The 23,271-nt window shown below is 41.0% G+C and overlaps 3 protein-coding genes across 3 annotated transcripts; all 3 read right to left on the reverse strand.

The window, feature by feature from the left end:
- Window positions 1-77: 77 nt before the first annotated feature.
- On the reverse strand, window positions 78-13,580 carry bace1 (beta-secretase 1). The gene is made up of 9 exons (XM_063493757.1): window positions 12,667-13,580; window positions 6,603-6,691; window positions 6,290-6,506; window positions 5,010-5,147; window positions 4,345-4,479; window positions 4,133-4,234; window positions 3,872-4,021; window positions 1,686-1,857; window positions 78-1,555 (listed from the first exon to the last, which is right to left on the reverse strand). The coding sequence occupies exons 1-9, from the start codon at window positions 12,976-12,978 to the stop codon at window positions 1,317-1,319; spliced, it is 1,554 nt and encodes a 517-aa protein (XP_063349827.1). The 5' UTR covers window positions 12,979-13,580; the 3' UTR covers window positions 78-1,316.
- Window positions 13,581-14,575: 995 nt separating this feature from the next.
- Window positions 14,576-18,621, reverse strand: LOC134641623 (T-box transcription factor TBX1-A). Its single transcript, XM_063494113.1, has 8 exons — window positions 18,615-18,621; window positions 18,345-18,519; window positions 18,132-18,233; window positions 17,816-17,987; window positions 15,711-15,866; window positions 15,496-15,563; window positions 15,068-15,177; window positions 14,576-14,736 (listed from the first exon to the last, which is right to left on the reverse strand). Exons 1-8 carry the CDS (start codon window positions 18,619-18,621, stop codon window positions 14,576-14,578), a joined length of 951 nt encoding a protein of 316 aa, XP_063350183.1.
- A 1,233-nt stretch (window positions 18,622-19,854) lies between these two features.
- On the reverse strand, window positions 19,855-21,960 carry apoa1b (apolipoprotein A-Ib). The gene is made up of 4 exons (XM_063493167.1): window positions 21,893-21,960; window positions 21,284-21,335; window positions 21,026-21,170; window positions 19,855-20,843 (listed from the first exon to the last, which is right to left on the reverse strand). Exons 2-4 carry the CDS (start codon window positions 21,330-21,332, stop codon window positions 20,240-20,242), a joined length of 798 nt encoding a protein of 265 aa, XP_063349237.1. The 5' UTR covers window positions 21,333-21,335; window positions 21,893-21,960; the 3' UTR covers window positions 19,855-20,239.
- Between the last annotated feature and the right edge of the window lie 1,311 nt (window positions 21,961-23,271).

A 23,271-nucleotide genomic window follows, 5' to 3' on the forward strand; every position in this document is an offset into this window, starting at 1 on the left:
ACAAATCATGCAAGGCTATTGCAGTTGAGTTTAATAGCACACACCTATAGATATATATATATAGACAACACATTTTCCAGTTACAATTAGTATTTTATTGGTTCAACAGTGCTGCCAGCGCCTGGCAGATAAATAAACAGTTCTGAGTTGACCTATTTACACCTTGTTCAGAGACAATACAAACAGTCTCTTATAGACATACATAGTGTTCTTTAGTGTACAACATACATTGGGCTGGTATCTTCGTCCAAGCATACATGTATGGTCCCCCTTGAAAGATGTGGTGAGTGATTTAGTTTGTGTTTGTGGAAAAAAGCCCTATAAAGTCTTGGTTTGTTTGCTTGTCATATGTTCTTGTTACATGTGGAAATCATCAGATGGTGCAGCAGTCATATGCAGGGGTATAAGCTCTGTGTGTTTTGTGTGTGTGCCAGCGCAAATACGTGATCTGGAATGCACAACCTTTATGTACAATAGATACATTGAAGCCATCAATATAATAAGAAAAAGTGACATCTGCTGTGTTCAGTAGTCTCAGTTTCACACGAAGCAAAACCGATTTTTATACTTTAAATATAACGTCTGATATTTCATCAAATTAGCCACTTTATGCATACTTGTTTTGCATTGCAGGATTCATTTGCTGGCATATGTAATTTCACTGGCGCTATTATCATGTTTCCATTTTTGTTAAACCTCTCAGTACACTTCTCACTTACAGTACACCTGCGCACATCTACAGGCATGCTCACATGTATCAGACTCGTCTCATTCACTCATAAGCCACAAACAGAACATCTATACACACACACACAGCGACCGAGTAGTTCATACGTTCATATGTTTACATTATCTCCATCCAGTATTCACATCTGACGTGTGAGTTTCTTCATTAAAAGTGTTTTTAATGTTTCTAAATGCTCTTTCCTCAAGTTCCAAATGTTAAGAGACAAATCTTTCCAAATTACAAAACAAATCCATCGTTGTGATTTATTTATATACTATTAATAATCATTTATTTTTTCGTTTCACATTTCCTGCATCTGCTCTCTATAGCCATGCTGTTCTGCATAGGTAGCTCAAACAGGCAAAGTTGATGCTGATGAAAATGACTTTTTCATAACGGCTCTAGTTATCCTTGCAAAACACTAGAGGGCGGCAAGGCTGTCACCATTTTCTTTAGTTAACGTTAGCTGAAAAATCTTTTCAAGCTCCTGTTTTAACAGCACCGAGATTTTAAAACACTTTTTAACCACAGTCCACGTTTATCTTGCCTTTCAAGCACAGGTCTTTATATGACCTCCACGTCTTCCCTTTCACTTTAGGAGCGATATGTCATCAGCAAAGTCCCCGTGTGGGTGCAGGCAGCGGGCGAAGCGCCACTGGCACACCATGAGACACAGCGGCAGCATGAAGAGAGCGCAGATGCCCGCCATGATGTAGGCGATGGTCATAAGGGTGGACTCGTCCGTCTGGGGGATGTTGTAGCCGCAGTCCTCCAGGTCGACCCCGTGGAACGGACCCTCCACGGAGGCTGTGCGGAACTCATCGTGCACTAAAAAAAAACCAAAAAAAAAAAACCAGGATTGTATGTAGTCAAGAAACAGAACAACCTACATTTCTTCTGCCTCCTTCTCTTTTCTCCCATTTTTTTCTCTGTCATCCCTCCATCCCCTGCTCCTCACCATGGCAGGTGCTAACAGCAAATCCGATGCGTTTCTTCTCGCGGTCAAACACCACGTAGAAGCCTTCCATGATGACGGCGCCCATCACTGTGCCGGTGCTGGACTGGGACACAGCAAACTTGTAGCAGTCCTCCTGGGCAGAGGCCACATCTTCCACTGGGCGCAAGTATTGCTGCACACAAAAGAAAAAAAAAAGAAAGAAAGAAAGAAGAGAGAAAAGGCAAAAAGTAGAGTCAGACACCCAGCATCAGGCATGCACAGCCCTTGTGTGATTGTTATTACTTCATTCTTAAAATACACCATCATGTGAGATTTGCAAATCATTGCATGTTGTTGTTATTTACTCTTTACAAAACATCTCAGCTATTTTGCAAAAGCATTTGAGGACACGGTAAAGAAATGAAAATGATATTGTGCCTTCATTGCTAAAAGGCGGTCACCTGGCTTATTGTTCGGTGGTCGCTAGGCAACATGACGAAATAATGCATCATCCATAATTCAAACTTTTTGGATATAAATTAGATGTCACTGTCATGAAATTAAAACAATTCTATGCTTTTATAAGATGTTAGAGGTGCATAAATATTAAAAATATTGGCAACACCCAGCGCTACCCCTCAGCCTCCCAGTAGACGCACTGATGGTACCAATTACATTCTTGAGTTATCGGATTCAAAAAACATCTTAGTATGTGATATAGATAAAAGCCTTCAGGGGACTAAGATGTACCTGTATGTCAAGCTTGGTTGCTCAACTCCTGCATGTGTAGGAGGAATTCACAGGCAAAGAGACAGAGATTGTGCATTATGGTCAGATATTGCAATGTCAGAGTGCTAGATGAAGCTAAACAAGAAATAGCAGCGATGTCTCCAGAAATCATGACAATGGTATAAAATGTAGAAAGTATTTTTTTTCCTACTGACATAAACAACATCAATCTGCAGAAAGAAATGTCAGTGTAGAAAATACTTCCCAAATCAAAGTGCTCACAACTGCTCACAACAAGGTTTGTGTTTTGAGTAACTTGGTTACTTTTTTTTATATAGAGACTAGAGAGCTCACTAAAATGCCCGTATCACCCTAATTTCTTATTGCACAGTTTTATTCCTGGAGCCTGTTAGAGTAGCTTTGCATGATTCATAGCCTGAAACAAGCTGTTTTAGCTTTATTTAAGTCAACCTCCTTTTCAGTGGCTGCCCCTGGGAAACACAAAAGCTGACCGTATGATTTTTTTGGCTCATAGAGTTTGACTGTACATACACTAACCTCACTAACCAGACTTGTTTAATATGAACATCCTGGATATAACGCCACACTAGACTGGTAGCAGATATTGTTTGCTGATCAGTACTGAGCTATGACCTAGACTCAATGATGTAATTGCAAAGCTGTCCACTAGAGAGCGATCATATGTTTTCATATTTAAAAGATCTTATTCAGAACAAATAAAAATCAGATTACAGTGGCAGATTTTTCCAGCTCAAGTGTTCCTGTATATGCAGTTGTTATAGCAAAGTCATTCACTGTATTATACCTGCTACAGACATTCAAACAGAGGGACACAAAGTAAAATAAATAAGCTTTTCATTTTTCTGACAGTATCAAGGTCACAACCCACTCACATATTTATTGCAGTGAATTTTTCTTTGAAATATCAAATTCTATTAATCTCGTCACCATCAAGGTCTGTCTGAGCGGCTTCCCATTTATAAAAAAAACAACAAAAAAAGAAAGTTGAATGACTTTTTAAACCTTTAGAAAATATATTCAAAGGACATTCAAACGTGCTCTTTTCTTTTGTCACGGTTTCTAGTTGTGCTTTCATTCCATGAGGAGTGGAACTGCATATATTGGTGTGTTTGCTCTGACCACAGTTTTTGTACTGTGCAAAGTCCAAATGAAAGTTAAAACTTTCCACTTACTGATGAATACACGGTGTCGAGACCTCATACAGTGTGCGGCATGCTAACTACATTCTTGCATAACTGCGTCTTGCACCAATGATGGAAATGAATAACATTTTTAAATGTAATCTTCTTATCAAAAGATCTTACAAAATAACATTTAATTTCACATCACCTGGAGAGAATTCAAGGTTCAGCAATACAGCTTTATGTCCCTGACCCTTCTAAAACTCCAGCTTTATAAAATTATACTCAGATCCAGAGCGAGACTGCTGTAACTACCTGCGGCAGGATGGAGATTCTGAAGGACTGGTTACGGACTTCGCTCATCAGGTAGAGGGAGATGACGGGGAAGATGTGCCAGGGCGTGGTGCCAGCCTGCCAGCACACCAGCTGCTCCCCGAGCCAGAACCCAGAGGGAAACTGCTCGGTCTGAAAAATCAGGGTCGGAAGGACATTAGTTGGTTCTCATAATCCACTCAGTACAAACCAGACGACCAGAGCGGTGATATAAACGTGATGGTACAGCATAGTAGTACTGACCGAGGAGGCAGCTTCAATAGCTTTGACTGCAGCCTGGAATACTTTTCTAGGCAGTCGAAGGTTGGTAGTTCCACTGTCCACAATGCTCTTATCGTAGTTGTACTGTAGAAGACAGTGACACAGTCAGGCATATTTCAAATTTCTTACACATCCTTCATTAGTCTGTTTGTGGTTTTTTTAGCTTTGGTAGGAATCTACCTATCGAGCCTCACCTCTTTACAATCCATGTTCAGGTCCTGTCCGTTTACCTCAATACGTACGATGATAACCTCATAGTACCACTCCCTGCGGATGGGTGTGTACCAAAGCTCTCCCACATAGAGCGATGGATCCACACCTCCAATGATCTGAAAGAAAGAGGAATAATAGAGTCCAATCCGGCCTAACACATGTGCACCAGTACCTACTCAACTCTGCTTGCCTTTTCTCGGTTTTTAGGGTTGTCCATTTATGCCCTGTCCAGTCTGAGTCCATCTGAAAATGTGACGTCAGCAGACTGCATGTCACCAATTGGCTAGTCATTGGCGTCACTCGATGAACCATGAGAGCGTCTTCTTCACGAAAATAAACCACCATTTTTGAAACCCGGCAACGAGGGTTTACATGATGGTTACATGAAAAACCCCACATGTTACCCGAATCTGACAAACAGCCATATACTGAGAAGCAGGTATACCATCGCCTCAACGTCCCCCACTGTTGTCTTGTGTTTGTGTTAGATACAAATGAAGTCACAGGAGTTTCGGGCGTGTTGCTATAACGACCCATGAACATTAGGTGGTGCTCAATTGTAATGGAAAACAACCGAAACCAAGAAGAGTCGAGTCGAGTCTAGCCGAGTAGGTACGAGTGGAAAAGAGCTGTAAGTGTTTCTCACCATGCTTCCGCCAACTGTAGAGCTGCCCAGGGAGTAGTTTTGTGTGAAGCCTGCACCACACAGCTGGAGAGAGAAGAGGTTGGGGACAGGAGTCTGGCGAACCAAAGAGTCAAAGAAAGGCTCCAATTTCTCATCAGGCTGGAGGGAAACACAGACAAATAAGTCCAGAATAGGACCGGGAATCAGACCATAGCTACAGATTCAATACTATCATGATATAAATGGTATATCCATACAGCAATGATTATAAAGAATAATCATCTACCATACATGACATCATCTGTGTAACCGGACCCCTAGGAAAGAAAAGACGCAAAAACGATGTGTTGACTGCACTGTGGTGTTAATGTACGTGTGTTCACTGTTTTCTCATTTTAATAAAGTTCAGTATTGTAATTTTTTAGGTAAATGTTTCAATAAAAATGTTAATATTTGGCACCTCTGTGTAAATAATGTTTGAGAGGATGCAATAAAATATATTGCCATGTCAATATTTTGTCCTGTCCCAACCTGCTTTCAGTTTCTTAAATATCCTCCTCCTGACACATCAGCAGTTCTGCTGTCTAATCACATATTACTTTTCTGCAGATGTCAGCATGGCAGTTATTATGCCAGTAGGTGTAAGTGTGATACAGGATTCAAAGTCCAACATCTTTCTGTATCACTTCCATGTTCTGTGGAAATTGTGGCTGAAAACATGAACAAGTGAACCTATTTCAGACCACTGTCACAGCCCAAATAATTACATATTCAAAACTCCAAAACACCTTACTGTCACGAATAAAATATACTTACTTTTTATTGTATCATAAAGTGGGCATTCATGCCGTATGTAATAAAACTACACTGATCTTTGACATCTGAGTAACAAAATCGAATCACAGGTTTAGGTTTAAATTGAATGAACCAAATTTCTTTCATCACCAGTTCAATAGTTTCTTGATCTTTTACTAGATTAGTAACATCGCTTACCCACATCTGATACTGTGCCGCTCGACAGTTTGGTCACATGCTCTCACTAATTTTCACAATAGCTAAATATAGATGTATGATGTGATAATAAAATCTATTTTGCATGTCCTCACATTCATTTGTTCTCCTTTATAATTTCATTACATGTCACTTTTAAGTAAGTATATTAGCAGTCAAGACATAATCTAACTTCTAGCCCTAACTTTAATCTGTTAGGTTGCTTTGGATAATGGCATTTGTAAGTGTCTTGTAAAGTTTGAACTGAGATTTTCTTTTCTCATATTTTGAAAAGACAGAGTGATTCTTACCCGGGCTATATCAGCATAGGCAAGCCCCAGGATTCCCTCCCAGTTAGATCCATTGATAAAGAAGCGATCCGACTGTGTGATTGCAGCAATATTGGCGCGCAGCGTGGCGTTGGGTCCATGCGGGACTGAGACTAGGTCGGTGCCCAGCTCTCCTTCCCAGCGTCCCTGTGTGTAGGGAACGTACACACTCCTACCCAGGTCGCGGTACGAGGTGGAGCTGTTAATGAACAAGGGGCAGGATTCGTTTTACTCTCCTCCAGCCTTCATAAAATGTTTCCGAACAACTTCTATATCCGACTGAGTCTCTACTCACAGCGATCGATGGTAGTATCTGCGCAGGAAAGGATGAGCAGCCGCCCCGACTGCAAAGTTACTGCTTCCAGTATCCACCAGGATATTCAACTGAATGCAGGAAAGCAGAGAGAGGGATTTATTAAACACATACCACAAGCTTGTAAAACAATATTACGTTTGCTGTCTACAATAGATAATATCAATATTTTATAGATAGTTTAAGGCCTTACAGGCTGTTTTTGGCAAGTAATTAGCCTTATCTCTAACTTTCATTTTTCACCTCAGGAATTCACTGTACACATCACTTTAATGTTGTAGTGTCCTGTGATGCTTCCTCTTGACCTGAATGTCCTTCTCTGTCCCCTCTCTGTCTCCACTCCAACCCTCCCCTCCTCTCAGGTTGCCCATTCTACTCCACGTCTCCTCCTCTTCTGTCGGCATCTCTAATGCAAGTATCGTATTTTGCGTAGTCGGTCAAAACAGTTAGTAAAAGTATGAATGAAGCACCGCGGCAGACAGTGAGGAGAAGAGAAATAAGCCACGTCTCCCTCATATTAATTATGTAAAATACTACACGATCATTTACAGCTATGCATGACTGTGTACCCCATGTTGCACAGCACCATTTCTGACTGCATTTTATTGTTAAATGAGAAATTCAGAGAAAGACCGAGACTTCAGCTGAGAGCAGAGACAGAGTGGCACAGAGAAACCCAAACAGATGAACACACAGGCAGACACTGAACCAACAGCAAGCTGTTCAATAATGGATTGGCTCTTTAAATATCCGGAGAAGTGCTGGAGTCTCAAGGGCCAGCACTGAAAGCCCAGAATAAATCCCGACTGTCTATCTTACCAACACACACACACACACACACACACACATACACACACAGAGACATACATATGTTCACACCAGTGACATCCACCTGTACTTTCCCCAAAAACACGGTCAGCCATATTTCTGTATGCACTCTATCCTCCTTTCTTGGACAGAAATTTGCTGACTACACTTTATAGGTCGGCATCTGTCACACGCGCATCCTGAGTCACCGAGCTGTGCGCGGGGCTACACACACACAAGGATCCCAAATACCGAAAGCCACTGCATCCTGACACACTGAGACCTCATGCCTCTCCCTGCACTCTCTCTATCTGTCTTCCTGTCCTCTCTGGCAGAGTGCCTGTCTGTTCCATCCATTATACACCCTTCCCCCTTCACTATGGAGGAGAAATCATTTAGCAGTTACGAGAACAGAATGCAACCTACATTCTGTTTTTGAAAGTTACTGTAAATGGATCAGGGTCATTTCCGCAACATTACTTCGAATAAATAAATGCAAAGTGTCTCCTTCGTGTCTCTGTATGTGCTCATTAAAATTCAAGACCATTTGGCCAACGCTGACCAAATGATTCATGTAGTGCTCTGAGTTATAGTGCCACTCTTCACCTCAAACACATACAAACTGGTACATCCAAAGGTTTATATACTCTATAGTTTACTTCTTGAAGTTGGCTCTGAGGATCTCCAGGAGTGTGTGACTGACAGTCAAAACAAAACAAAACAAATAAACTTGTTATGAATAATTTTTGTTTTAATAACTACCAAAATGCAATTATAAATGCATTTTGTACGCATTATTCACGTACACATTATTATTGGCCCGGTAGCAATTCTGACATGACTGTCACCAGGGATGTAACCAGAACACATACTTGTGGTACCTTTCCATACCAAAATTCTGAGAACTTTTACCACAGGTACCGTAGCCAGCATTTGTAATGAATAGGAGAAAAAGTTTTGCTACTTGGATAATTGATACTAAATACTACAATCAGATTAGATACTCATTTGCAACAGTAGCATCTTCCTCTCCTCTAGCTGAGAAACAGCTGCAGCTCTGCAGACCAGCACAATGCCCCTCCCCCCACTAGCAGCCGAACATGTGAACAGCAGCACAACAAACTTTGATGAAACATCTTAAAGATTATCACCCGTTTTTTTTATGAGGAATTTCAAGAGATCAGTAAAGCTTGTGTTTCTTTAATACTAAAGTACTGAACAATTACCATAAATGTTAACCTGACTGGTGCATGTTAGCCATTTAACTATTAGCCACATAACCTACATTAGTTGTCCAATAACAATTTATTATAGTTAACTAAAACTAAACTAATTAAAACTAGATCTGAAAACACATTTCAGTTAACTAAAATAAAAATAAAAAAGCAAAAAGTAATTTAACTGAAACAATTTTGTGAACTTGGAAAACTAATAAAAATAAAGAATAAAAAATATAGAGTCAGTATCTTAAGTTTTCGTATTTGTTAGTAAAAATGTTATTACAACTTGCCTGATCAGTCACTGATGGATGAGACTCTGAATGTCTAAAAGACTGAGAAACAACTGCCTTCAAAAGGTTTTGCATTTCTATTGTATACTGTATATACTATATTATAAGACCTATACTGATTTTCCTAAATCTTGCATCTGCCATATGCCCTCCACATTTTAATCATTTTAAAAGATTAAAACTAATTAAACTAGATTAAACATTTTCAAACAATAAAAACTAAACTGAAATAAGACAAGCCTCTTTGAAAACTGACTGAAAGTAAACAGAATTAAAAACAATGAGTAAAAATGAAAAAAAAAATCTAATTAGTAAATAAAAAATTATAACAATAAAGCTGGGAGCCCTGAAGGTAGGCAAAAAATGTTTTCCCCATCTGTAATACTGTTAATAGACGGTGTTAATATTACAGGATAACAGCTATTTGTGTTTAAAAGTCTTATGGTTCAAGTCCCTGACTGAAGTTGAGAAAAGTCCACTAGCTGTCACAAATATCAGCAATGAAAATATGGTACCAAGTCACCAGAAGGAAATTAACAGGGAATTTTTTCCCTTTGTGGCATCCAAAATGGTAACACATATTTAGTCATTTTCTAGGTATCAGAAACAAGTTTGAAATTCAATTAGCATGACAGATAGTTAATCTGAACTCGACCATCTTTGTGGTGCTTTGATGGCTTTTGGAACACACACATATGCTTTGTTTTTAAAAACTTTTAACTTTTGGCAAGTGAAAATAATTAAGGATTTTCCTGGTGCTTGAATCATCAAATCATGTATTAAATGTTACAGAAATGTGTGGCACTTTGTTCCGTGTATAACCTTGCAAACAGTCGATATCAGATTACTTTGCAGAACTTAGCAGTGCTACCAGCACTAGCATTGGTTTCTTCCATGCTAGCATTCACTGCTTGGGTTGTATATTGCAATTTGTACAGTTTATTGGTGCAGCTTTCTAGGATTTGCTGATAAATTTAGCACTTAGGATAATCAGATGTCAATACTCCTCCTGAGTTAGCGGGTTCCAGAAAACAGGATTTATTTTTGGTTCTTAGGGAGATAGGTAATCATTCAGGTACCACCAGCAAAGCCAAACAATTTTTGTGTGTGCTTAAAAACACTACAGCAGCACGTTCATGGAGCCTGGTCAGTGTTCTGTGTTTGCCTTATTTGACGAGTCACAAATACACAACAGTGGCTGTACAGATTAAAAGTTTAAAGTTTTAGCACTGTTTACATTTAGTGCCACCATCTTGGATTGTTGGGGACGTTCCACAAAACATTTACAACTGGGAACTCAAAATCTCTGAATTCCAACCTGTTCAGGATTGCAGCATTAACGATATGTTACTAATGTACCTAAATATGATCTTTGCAGATGTTTCCAAAGAGCTGAAGTTGTGTTTGAGCATAACGCAGTTGTTTCTGTTCTGGATGTAGTTTGTACTTTCCCATCGGACTCATCCATTTGTGCAATAAAAATAATGTTCATATCCAAGCTGCAGACTCCGCCATGATCGTCTGCCAGAGAGTGATTAACTGTATTTGCCAAAAAACGACCGTCGGTATTTAACCGTTAATAGATGACTTATTGGCTTATAATCTATTAAACATATGTCAAACATATCTCTCATGAATGATGTCTCAATATTCCAAGTATCAACAAGGATTTTCCCACATTTTAATCAAAGTGTGATGACAGTTTTTAGGTTGTTTCCAAATGTTCCCAGACCTGTATATAAAAGATTAAAGCAGCTACTATAAAGTCACCCACTGAGGCTTCATAACAAGACTTTTCTGTGTGTTTTTCCATCCCAGTGTTTTTAAACCAGAAGTGAAGAGAAAGTGGCGAAAATGACTGTGAAGCTGAAGACACCACACATCCCTGACATACCTTGATAATTTAGCTTTCTAACTGTGATAATGACAATAATTTTACAAAATTAACTTAATATTTTACTCATTAAGACATTACACTAGTGACTGAGCCCATAAACTCATTGGTGTTTTCTGATTTTGCAGAGCAAGAGAGACAAGGATCCCCACAGACTACACAGCTGGATGTCAAGTTTGCAACCAGAGGAGTCGCCCCCTGGTGACCTCTAAAAAGATTGCACGTTTAAGGTAAGTCTTCCCCGGGTTCACTTTTCAGACTCCTACGTCCACACCACACAGATGAAAAAATCTTTGAGAATTAGAAGCTTTATAAACAAAACCTTTATCTATCTTAAAAATTCCTAAAGTTAGTTAAAACACATTTTTATTTCATACCACAGAAAAATAAAGGCAAGAGAAAGAAAAATGGTGGCTACAGTTTTGACGAGCTTTCAACAAAATTGGATTTTGCCCTTAAGTGAATTCATATTGATTATCCTCAGGTCAGGGGCCATCGAGCTGGTAGTTACCAGGGTGACAGTGATTTTTTGGCATGATCAGGCTCAAAAGTAAAAAGACACCCTTTTGACTCATAAAGAATTTATGATAGATAACAAACTAGAAGACTGGCTTTTTAGTTAAAGTAATTTATATTACAGAAATGAAAGTAAATAAAAGCATTCCTGTGGGTGGTTACCTTGCTGAGCATTTAACACCTCTAAATTTTGGATGCTCTTTCTTACTTCCACGGCTACATATCAAAGGTCAGTTTTCGTTTTCTTTCTATTTTTTTAGAAGGTTATGTCTGCAGCACAAAGATTCAGAAAATGCCAACAAACAGTCTCTGACGCATTCCTCAAATTACAATCGATATATTTTTTTGAAGACAGATTTCCTGCACGGCTTCCTATATTTCGCTTAACGTCAGACTTTGGCTTCCTGCGCTGAAAGATTAGAATAATGAATAAATAACAATCACTCCAGCCACCAACACAGAGTGTTGCCTGTCAGTGCTGACTGGCCTCTGCTGCCGGGGACTGATCTGCAGCAGACAGATCTCCTTCTCACCCTCTGTCTCTCTCACCGACACAGGAAGAATCAGTGGCAAAGTGACACCTCCGCTTAGCACCTTCGGCCTTCCATCTCCCTCACCATCTCATTGCTTTTGTTTCCTGAAAGCTGCCTGTCTGACTTCCATGTCCTCCCTCTGTCACACACACACACTTGTTTCTCCTTCCTCTTCTTCCACTCTCAAACTCCCACTTTCTTCTCTTTGACCCTTGTCCCTCTGTTTATGTTCTTCTGTCCCTGTCACCCCACTCCATCTTTCCCTTTTTCCTCCTTCTCTTTTGACAGATCCTCTCATTCCATCTCTCCCTCCGTGCTCGCCCTTTGTGTGCCAGCCTGTACACTGCAGCTGCACCCAGCTGGCAGTCCTCACTCTGCAGAATTAATGGTTCCATTATCTGCCCGTGTCATTCAGTCCTTTCTCACACTTTCACAGGGATTCACACACGTACTCTAACAAAGACTATATATATGAGCATATATGCTGACACACTGATGCAACACTAAGGTAACTGTGTAATACAGATAATATCACAGGGTATGTCTTGTGCAAATTGATAACCCTGGATCCAATGATAATTTCAAGCTGGTGTCGCCTGATAGGTCTGAGTACTCTTAAAGAAGGATGTTTTAAGGATAAGATATTGATTTTTTGGGTGTGCCTGGTGTTAATTACATTGATTTTCTTACAGTGGGTGTGTGTTCATTGGTCAAAAAAGTGATGAGGTACACACTGAGGAGTCAGGGGACATCAAATCAATTACTCTTTGTGAATGAAACCTCTACCTTTTGCGGAGGAGAACCCACGGCCATCTCCACGTAGTATCCTTGGCCAGACTTCCCACGCAGGTTATCAATCATGTCCACGAAGCTGATACCGCCCGCCGGCGCTCCTCTCCGCCTGCGCGCAGGGCTCCTGTTCGCGGAAGCGGCAGGTGGCAGCGGCGGCGGTTGTTCGCCGCGAGCACCTTGCCGCAGTGGCACGCGGATGGCTAGAGACAGGCCCGAGGAGTTGGGGGCGGATTGACCGCTGCTGAGCAGAAATAAAGTCGTCCATATAAATATACCCGTTAACCAGCGAGGCTGTAACGTGTCCATGGTGAAACCGGGTAAAAGTTTTGATTTCGGCGTGTTCAAGTCTGACTTTACGACACTCGCTTCAGTTTGACATCCAGTCCGCAGCAACCCAGGGGGAGAGCTCAGGTGGTGAGGATGCTAAGATGACGGCTAAAACCATGATGGCAGTTAAACCACAAACACGAAGAGACGAGGTCACTGCGTTCACTCCTGTTTTCTTCATGTTAAATGACACGTCGAGGGGGGGATACCCCCAAAATCTCAGACTACAACAACTAGCATAAGTAATAAATCAAATAGCATAAAATAAGAAATAATAATAAATCGCCCTCACAGCTGATCCAGGCAATCCTCGGTGTCACCGACAACAAGAGGCGACGCGTAAATTACAGTCTGTGCCTCCGTGAGCCAACAAACTGCAGGCCTGCGTAGTTCCGTCCGCGCATCTTCGTGTCAAACGACATTCACCGCCGACAGGCAGGGCGGCCGGCAGGCTACCATAATCCGCATCCTTCCCCCTGCCCGACACGTTCTCTCTGTTCTCCGCCTTCAAGTCTTTCACCTCCTCCTCCTCCTCCATCTACCCCTTTGCATCCATCAGAGCTGCAAGAGCGCGAGCATCACCTCCGTCAAGTTAGCTTACAAAACCACACCATTTCCTCTAATACTTTTCAAAATAAAACAATTTACACAATTACGCCCCCAAGAGCACCTGCAAAAGCAAGAAAGCATGAAAGGCCCACATTTTTACCCCAATGGGTTCTAAAATTAGACGGCACTGATTATTTGCAGCACTACACACTGCCGGTCACACATCATGTGTGAAACCACTGCAGAAGGCCTGGAGTATGCGCCTTTCTTAAAGAGGGTTTAACTTAAAACAAGGTTGTTAAAAAGGAACTGCCTGGTTTGCAGTACTTTCTTCATAATGCCTTAGTTTTCAGTTTTACAATAGAAAAGCTTACACGTGGTTCCATTTAAATTAAATCGCTCTTGTTTCCTCAATTGCTGTCTTGCTCGACATTTTTTCTGCATAGCCTGTAATGCTTTCATATCGTCTTTTATTCTGAAGCCGCGGTACTGTAGGTCTCGCAGGTTGTTTGGAAACTGCCCCTAAGAAACATTGCATCCTGGGGAATGTAGTTTCCACCACTACTCCCTTGCAAATCGCGAGGCATCAGTTCCAATATCAGAAACACACCAAACATTCATACAAAACTTCAAGGTGCTGCTTTATTATCTCAGACAACAAACAGATGCATTACAGCGGCACAAACGTTACACACGATTTTATAAATATTGCTATGGAGACGAACTATAACTGCATAGATAACATAACACTCTATAACTGTATAACTGCGGCGTTAACACACTTAACTACAATGTCCTTGAAGTGCTTGTATGGTATTATTCACAGTGTTTGTCACAATTCATGTAGACATTGGATTTTATGTTACACTTAAATAATTATAAGTATCCATAAGGCATTATTTTGTAAAATAGTTACTGAAAACTACTGTGAACACAGTGTGAAGTTATCACATGATATTATATAACAGGAGGGTCATTTTTCATTTAAAACACTTTGCTTCTTTTGAACCTTGACAGATTGGCGGTCTCATGATGACCCTGCACGGTCCCAGAAGGAGGGGAGATGGAGGCAGGAGGCAGGTGCTAAAAAACTGCTCCCACCTTTCCTCTCCATACCTCCCATGGAGTCTTTACTGTGATGAAACAGTTCACACTGCTCCATCATCAGCGGGTCCAGGCCCTCCTGCCCTGAAGATGGAGAAGAAAAATCTTTAGAAAGGTACTGAAGAACATTTAGACCAAACCTGCTGTCTAATAAATATAAATCATTTGCCAAAAGCTTATTTAAATAATCTGGTTGTTCCTATCCAGTTTTAAAACACCGCAGGACTGGTGGGCAAATAAAGCACGAAACAGGCTGCGTTTTTACAATCTTTTCCTTAAATAATCCTTCTCCGTACAGTTTCATTAAGTAGGATGAATTCAAACAGGTATCCACTAGTTAAAATTTCTTTATTCCATGAGCTAAAAAGACTATAACCACATATAACACTGTTTAAAAAAAAACAAAGATACTGACTGGTTGAAGTCTTTGATTCACAGTTTATTTGCTCTCCAGATTTGTCGATTTGAGATTCTGCTCTGCCCTCTGGTGGACACCACACTGCTAGAGGACTGGGATTACCCGCCCTACACACAAACACACACACAAAACCATAGTGAGAAAGAGGGAGAGGTAAATGTTCACCTTAACCTCACACACAAATTAAATACATGGCAGGCAAAGGTGTTCATCCCGGACATGTATAACCTGTCATCTATGAACGTCAGTTCTTTGCATACAAAGGTCAGAGATTAGCTATCATCAAGACTTTCGCCTTATCACTATTTAACGAGTGATAAAAGTGATAAAGAAACAGTGTGATCATGTCGTGATTTCTTCTGGCCTATCTAGGGACAGATATGTTTATTAAATTAGGTGAAGTGCATGGAAAGTGTGACACTCACCAAGCCTGGGGGTCTGTAGTCCTGAAGCCTTTAGCAAATGGGTTGCTTGCAATTTTTAACTGAGTGATCTAAGAGGAGAGGGTAAAATAAATGGCATGAAAAGCAAAGAATCGCTTAATGCACAATAAAAAAAATAATCAAAAATCAAACAGATAAAAACATTGTAATGTCATTAATTTTTTTTAACTTGCATCATGTTTCACTCAGTTCTGTACCCTGTGGTTTTGATAAGCAGTTACAGCCATGAAGCGTGTCTCAGGGAACGAGAAAGAGCAGAAGTTCTTGTATGCATTCAAGTGGCTGTTCGGCGCTGGATCCACATACACCACATGGAAGCGGGGTTGATAGCGATGCATGGAGTTCAGTATCATCTGGAAGTGGGGGGACAGGAGAAAACACAAATAGCTTAGTACTTATTGTTGTACATTGCTATGATCTCTTTTTCTGGCCTTCAAAGTCAAAGCCCTCACTCCCTACGCCATTGGAATCTTTTAGAGAAGCGTTGCATGATTCACAATTCAAAATAATCCTTACTACAGCTCCTCAGTAAATTCTCTGAGTGAAAAAACCCGTTTAGCGTCATAGCTCCTCATTTAAGACCAGTGTTGGGCAAGTTACTTTGAAAAAGTAATTAATTATGGTTACTAGTTACTTCTTCAAAAAAGTAACTGAGTTAGTAACTGAGTTACAATATTCTAAAAGTAATTAATTACTTGAAAAGTAACTGTTGCGTTACTTTAAAAAAAAAAAAAGTTTAAACCTCTGGGTCCAGGGTATAATTGGCCATTTTTAACTACTTTTGATTTTCCCTCTACATTTCACCTTTAAAAACTATTTACTTTGCCTTGTTTGTCTGAATTTACAGTTATGTTTTTATTTTGACATACTGTATTAACACAATTGATCTAAAATCAGACACAAAACATAAAATCCGAGTAAAAAAGGTTATATTTTTTACTTTAACAACCACAAACATGTTTATTGAATCATATTTCATAACTTTAAATGCAAATATAAATTTCAATTTTAAAATCCTATGTACAAGTTTTGCAAACAACAAAGTTATTTGCAGCCATTTACCTTTTACCTTTTTTTAAAATAACCATTTCAAACTATTTATATAACAATCAGCTGTTCTGCATTAAATAAGATGTCACACAAATTATTTGTGCCACTCCAAAAAAATAATTTTTGTCCACTATAAAGGAGAACATCACAGCCTGATACCTGCAGGTCTGACAGCAGCAGGTGTATCACTCCTCCTGTTTTCATTCAGCAGTCGCCTCATTGTTCTGACACACAACACAAAACAATCCACAACACTACACACTAACTACACAAGACAGCACATGAACTACACACTCCAAACACGCTAAACGTCACAAATCTCTCACATCTCAAAACTCGCTCTCTCTCTCTTTATGTTGTCTTTCTCTCTCTCTCTCGCATTCAGGCCTAAAACGTCCCCGTCTTCCTAAACAACCAAATGTCATGTTGCCATATCATTTTTTTTGATTGGTCGACATGGTGTATTTTTCCACCAACACAAAAGGGCTGTTTTTGGGGGTTTTTTTTGTTTTTTTTGGTCATAAGCAGAGGGTGCTTGCTAGCGCTGTCCTTAGACGAGGACGAAACTATTGAGGAAAAAACGCCGCGTATATATTGTTTACCATGACTCTGGTTTTATGAGGAAACTGGTATATATCACCTTGTTGCTTTGTAATCTTGAAGTGGTCATGTGATTGGTTTACCACGACTACTTTATTCTTCCTCAGTCAAACAGCAGCACGCATGCGATTGTTTTGCCCCCTAGCTCTAGGTGTTGTGCCAAAAAGTGATCGTCTGCCAGAAAATGATTGCCGTCCGCGGGAGTGCGCGCAGCTGCTTAAAGCTGTAAATGGTAAATGGCCTGTATTTGTATAGCGCTTTACTTAGTCCCTAAGGACCCCAAAGCGCTTTACACTACATTCAGTCATCCACCCATTCACACACCCATTCACACACTGGTGATGGCAAGCTACATTGTAGCCACAGCTGCCCTGGGGCGCACTTACCTGGTAGCGCCCAGATTACTTACGTAGACAGCTACTTCCGTGCAACTGATATAAGAAGCGGTATGCTGAAGACAGCTTCAGCCGTCTGTTTGTTGAAAAATAGCATTTTCTTGTTACGGTAACGGTAACGGCGTTGTAACAATAGGAATAGTAATTAGTTAGATTACTCGTTACTGAAAAAAGTAACGCCGTTAGTAACGCCGTTACTTGTAACGCCGTTACTTGTAACGCAGTTATTCCCATCACTGTTTAAGACATTCACTAACATGTCCGTTGTCATCCAGCAGGTTGTTGGTGAGCTTTAGGCTGTCGAAGGACACAGTCTGCTTCATCCACTGGGCTCCACGGGCAGGTGAGTCTGGGTGGAAATGCATCCTGCTTGGGGCTGCGACATCTGCTCTTCCCGCCACTAACCAGGATGAGCTGTGGAATGCATATCTGAAACACAAAAGGGTAAAATGTTCAAAGCAGGACTTACAGAGCAACGATGCTTGCAGAATTGTATTCATGCAAGTAACACAAGGGTTAACTGTTAAACATCACAAATACACTAAACACAGTTATGCAGGTTGTGTTTCTGACCTGTATCTTTTGCTGTCGACAGGGATAAAATCCATGAGAAGAACATATTCGGCAGAGGGATCCATCCCAGAGATCCGTACCTGGAATGTCGGAAACATCCGCCTGCAAGTTGACAAACAGATTCTAGTGAGAGGTAGTGCAGGAAGACAAATAGGAAACATACAAGATATGATGTTTAGAAGGAGTTTGTATAAATGTGATGATTCTCATCACCTTCCTGCTTTGGTAACAATCATCTCTGTGCCCAGCTGGTCAAATTGCTGCCAAAGTGCCTGCATCTCCAGCTGAACTCTGACCCCACTGATCTGGGGGCACTTTGTGCTCGACAGTGACCCTTCGTCTGCGCAGCAGGGTAGAGACAGATCACAGCTCTGAGACAGCTGAAGACCTGAGGAGAAGAGAGAGTACAATTCTGTTCATATTTGTTATAACAGATTCTGCCCATGAGCTTTGATGCGATAACTTGGAGTACGAAACACTTACCATTCATAATTTCGACACCTTTTATTGATAACATAGATGGAGGTGTTATTTTGTTTTTTCCAGTCTGTTCATCCAGCTCTAGTCAACACATTCACCCACAGTTTTGCAAAGCAACATGGCACTGAAAAGAAAAATTTGTATTCCAGTTTTCAGGTGCTGCAGTAGATGTACATCCAGGTCTGTGGAGTGTCTGGTTGCAGTGAGAAATAAGCTGGTTTTATACACCATGAGGCTCTCACTGGGGACTTCCATGGTGGACTCATCCATTACAATATTCACGGTGCCATTGACACACACTAATCGAGAACAGTTAAGGCAAAAATGTGCGCGTGCACACACACACAAACACACATCTAGAAATCTCTGCTCTATTACCTATTGTTTCTTATGGCCTGAAGCAATAAGTGAAGCTCATCCTAACCAACCTTTAGCACATTAATAACACCCTAATCGGCCCAGTGTTACAGGGTGCAGACAGATGAGGACATCATCGAGCTGCTTTTTATTATTCAGAGTATTTTCTGGGAGCAGATTTTCAACACCTTACTAATTAGCGAAGCGGTTACTCCTTAACACTGACCAAGCTATGCATTTCTGAGGCTGGTTAGAAGCATGACTCTGACATATTCAAACGTCGTCTCTTGTCAAGAATCCACTGATGAATGTTGTTGTTGTTTTTTTAGATTTTGGAGAAAGTTCATCTCACAGTGTTGTTGTGCAAATCATCTTGGGTTGCATGATGACCAGACAACTACTGTTCATATAAGAACTCTATGTGTGTGTGTGTGTGTGTGTGTGTGTGTAGCTCAATGGGACAGTGTTGAAGGGATCCAGCCTGGAGGGTAGCAGCACACAGCAGAAAGAATGCTTTTCTCCAATAAAGCACAAGACATAAGTTGTCAATAGCGGTCACTGTGTGATCAAGTCATTAATCACAGCTTTTGGTGTTCACAGACAGAAATGTCTCATGTGCTATCGTACACCAGTCCTAAGTACAACTGATTGTATTAATATTCTTCTCTAGCAGACCTTTCTGATCAATGATGACCTCTCAAAATGCTGTGTGTGTCTGTGTGACATAACCTTAGGGGTTCACTGAGGTCCTAAACACTGTAATGAATCTGAATATGTGCTTTGATAACCCTAAAAAAGGCGTAGATGTTCAATCCTACTGTTGGGGAATTCTAGGATGAGGAAAAGTTTTACATATCATATAGGAGAGAAAAATCAGAGAAGATCATTTCAGAGTAGTATAAACAGTCAGATGTTTATTGAGCTGTATTTCATCAAGGCACACTTTTCGTCAGACAAGCGTCATTACACAGGAGTTTGAGCACGTGCAATAATTCACATATGATTGCTACACAAAAAGTTGGGCACAGAATGTGAAGAATAGAGCAATTATGTGCTGAGTATCTACACGTCTGTGTGTTTGGGAGCTTGTGCTTGATCATGTACGCATGAAGTAAGCTGGGGAAGAGAGAGTCCCGCCGTTTCATTCATCAGCAAGGCTACGTTTTAGGGAAGTGGTCTGTTTGTGAAGAAAGAAGGAATCGAGAGAAATTTGGAATGGATCTAGACATGATAGGAAGGGAGGTTAGTTATAAGAACAGGGTAGGGAGGATTTAGCTCTTGTTGAAGGTTTCAGAAAGGATTCCGAAGATTTGCTGGAGCTTTGTCTTGATGTCTTCGGTCAGAGGATGAATCTTCTCCCTCAGGGCAGTAAGGTCTTCAGCTCTGACGCTTTGTGCCTGGCCGTAGGCCTGCCTCAGCTGCTCCTTGTATTCTTCAACATAGGGAGCCAACATTGCCCTTGCTTGTTCCACATGTGTAGCAACCCTGGCACGAATACTCTCTACAATGGGTGTCAGCGCAGCCTTGGTCTCTTCCACATTGGTGCGAATCTTCTCACGCAGCTCAGTCATAACGGGCTCCAGCTTTGTCTTCAGTTCTTCCATTTCAGCTGTGTGCTTGGCATGGTACTCTCTGACGATGGGCTGGAGGTGGCTGCGGTATTCCTCGATGTGTCTCTCGATGACTTCCCTCAGGTGAGCACGTTTGGGTTCCAGCTCGGTTCTCAGGGCCTCGATATCAGTTGCAATGCTGTTACGTAAGTCAGCAGTGGCTTCAGAGACTGTGGTAAAGACGCTGTCGGTCATAGGAGAAACAGAAGCCTGCAAAGCCTTGATCTGAGTGTGCAGGCCCTCCAGGCGCTGAGCCAGGGTGGTCCTGAGAGAGAACAGAGATAGGAAAGCAAAGCCATTTTAGTTAAGCTAAGTGTACACACCAAAGAGCGAATGTCGACTGCAAAGTGTAAAAACTGACTAAGGCAGGAAGTTAAATGAACCCCTGGCAATGCATGCGCCAATTACAAAAAAGTGCGGTTGATAGACAAGAATGAGAATCCTTACTTGAGCTCTTGGTATGGAGTGTCATCAAGCTGGTCCAGGGCTTTGATGGCACCATCCTTCGCCTGAGTCAGGTAGACATCCACAGCGGACCGGATTTGGGCCAGCTGGGAAGGTGCATCAGCCTGCAGGGAGGCGGCCTGAGAGCCTTTGACAAGCGAAGAGGGAAGAAACTGTTAAAGGGTAAAGTGGACCTGCTAAAGTTCCACCTGCATTTTAAATTATTTCCCTCAGGTTGGAAAGGGTGTGTTCAGTACTCACCGACAGCCAGGAGAAGAGTGAGAGCTAGAGCCACAAATTTCATGGTCATGGTCTAGAGCAGAAAAGCAGTTAATGATTAGGAAATTAACATCCATTTGAATAGTGGGAATTCATTAATCCAACAGAGCTTGAATCCTGTGCCTAAAGCAGACTCAGTAGTCTTAGAAGTAAGAATGTCTTAACAGCCCAACACATTGCTGAATTAGCCTGAATGAGTTTGCACTAAATGTATAGCAAGCTATTAAAGGAACTTGTAATCTGAGTAGATTACAGAGGATGATTAAGGAGATCAGACCTAAGATGCTACATAATCCTGTTTCAGGTTTTGCTGTAAAACACAGTCATAGAATTAGCAGGAGACGCTCTCGGTGGAGAAGCACTGCTGTAAAATTACCTCAGGCTAAAGAGCACAATCCCAAAGTTATATCTAATAAAATAAAAAATACAAAAACTTTAAGTCAGAATTAAGAATTTTACTTCCAGGAATTTCTTTTTTTTCCTTTGTTTTTTAAGTTAGATCTAACAAAAAGTTCCCCCGACACTTAATCCTCTCCGGCAATTCTGTTCTGCGAGTACTGGCTAAAGCCGCTTGAAAGTTGCTTCTCTTACCTGGTGGAGTTCTGGACGAGACTGAACAACTTCAGCAGGGGCAGACTTTTTATAGTCCCTGGGTGGGGGACGAGTCCATGTGGAGAAGGGGGAGGGTGGAGGTGTGAGGTCTGTGTGTCTCCGTGGAGGTGGACCTCAGCCCCCTGTTATCTCCATCAGCAGGAGAACTGGGGCGACAGTTCAATGGTCATCTAGTGGGAGGAGATCAGTCTGCACACACACATCGACGCACACCATTAACACACAAATATACATTATCAGCATCATATGCGTATCGGTGAATCAGTCCTCCCCATTTACCACATTTTTCTTTCTCTCTTTTTAAAAAAAAAAAAAAAATCCGTCTGCTTCTTCCTGGATATCTGTCAGCACTTTTTTCTGCTTCACGAGGACTTTTTCTCATTTGTCTTGTGACCAAATTGTTGCAGAAAAACATGAAAGGCTGACAAAAACAAAGTAAAAAAATGCCAGTTCAGTGTGAAGACTGAGCCAGGAAGATTGTGAAATTAGAAAGGAAGTGCGAATATTATTATGGGTGTAAAGGGTGACACGAGAGGAGAGCTCGATTGGGCTGGTGGGAAGGTGGGAGGGGGGTGAAAATGAGGACAAGGGTTGAAAATGTTACCTGGGTAAACACATTTCCCAGCAGTCTCTTGTATTTTTCTACATTTTTCACATTCAGTTCACACCAGGTTCTGTAATGGGGAAAGCCACATCATTCACAGTCCAACTCCTTTCTAAAAAAGCTGCCAGGGTAAACAGACATGAGTAAACAGAAGACAGTGACTTGATGCAATCAGCTCAGAAATGCAGTCATATTAAATCTAAAGTCATTAAATCACAGGCAGCAACTATGCACACGCGTTCACGCACAAGCAATACCACATAACATGCAACCTAAAAAAATTTAGACTCATTTTAGATAACAAATTCTCTCACTGGTGTGTTTGCGATGATGATTAATGAGGTCAAAGAGTGATGTTTGCTATGCTGTTGTTTGTTGTCCTATCACCGGTGGACTTTGTCACCGTAGCTTCATGTGATTTTGGGAATAGGAATGAGCATAGTGCAAAGGTTTGTCTCTAAGTCTGTGCATGAATGTGCCTACTGGGAGTACTTTCATATCTTTCGTTTTTATTTGAAAAGAAGTTGCTGTCAAAAGAGATGGGAGCATAATTTTTATATTTCAGTTGTATTTTAGTAGCCCCTCATTGCTCATGTGCTGAAATCTGAATATTGAGATCCCAGATGGTTTCTATACCAAGTCATAGAGAGACACGTAGAGTGAATTTGAAGAATTTCATTCGAGCACTAGTGAACATCAATAATGGCCTTTTTATGGCCTTTACATCTTAAAAACCTCATAGTACCATATCACC

This window comes from Pelmatolapia mariae, linkage group LG14 (genome assembly GCF_036321145.2).
Source record: "Pelmatolapia mariae isolate MD_Pm_ZW linkage group LG14, Pm_UMD_F_2, whole genome shotgun sequence".
Classification (NCBI taxonomy): Eukaryota; Metazoa; Chordata; class Actinopteri; order Cichliformes; family Cichlidae; genus Pelmatolapia; species Pelmatolapia mariae.

What these genes read in the sequence shown, in the direction of transcription:
- bace1 (XM_063493757.1), bottom strand. Translation starts at nt 12,978, where the DNA reads ATGGACACGTTACAGCCTCGCTGGTTAACGGGTATATTTATATGGACG. An exon ending in CCTATGCTGATATAGCCCGG is followed by an intron (nt 5,148 to 6,289) that starts GTAAGAATCACT and finishes GTTTCCCTCCAG; the next exon opens with CCTGATGAGAAATTGGAGCC. An exon ending in CTATTGAAGCTGCCTCCTCG is followed by an intron (nt 4,022 to 4,132) that starts GTCAGTACTACT and finishes CTGATTTTTCAG; the next exon opens with ACCGAGCAGTTTCCCTCTGG.
- LOC134641623 (XM_063494113.1), bottom strand. An exon ending in ATTGTTACCAAAGCAGGAAG is followed by an intron (nt 18,234 to 18,344) that starts GTGATGAGAATC and finishes GTCAACTTGCAG; the next exon opens with GCGGATGTTTCCGACATTCC. An exon ending in ACTACAGACCCCCAGGCTTG is followed by an intron (nt 15,178 to 15,495) that starts GTGAGTGTCACA and finishes GTTTGTGTGTAG; the next exon opens with GGCGGGTAATCCCAGTCCTC.
- apoa1b (XM_063493167.1), bottom strand. Translation starts at nt 21,332, where the DNA reads ATGACCATGAAATTTGTGGCTCTAGCTCTCACTCTTCTCCTGGCTGTC. An exon ending in CACTCTTCTCCTGGCTGTCG is followed by an intron (nt 21,171 to 21,283) that starts GTGAGTACTGAA and finishes CGCTTGTCAAAG; the next exon opens with GCTCTCAGGCCGCCTCCCTG. An exon ending in ACTCCATACCAAGAGCTCAA is followed by an intron (nt 20,844 to 21,025) that starts GTAAGGATTCTC and finishes GTTCTCTCTCAG; the next exon opens with GACCACCCTGGCTCAGCGCC.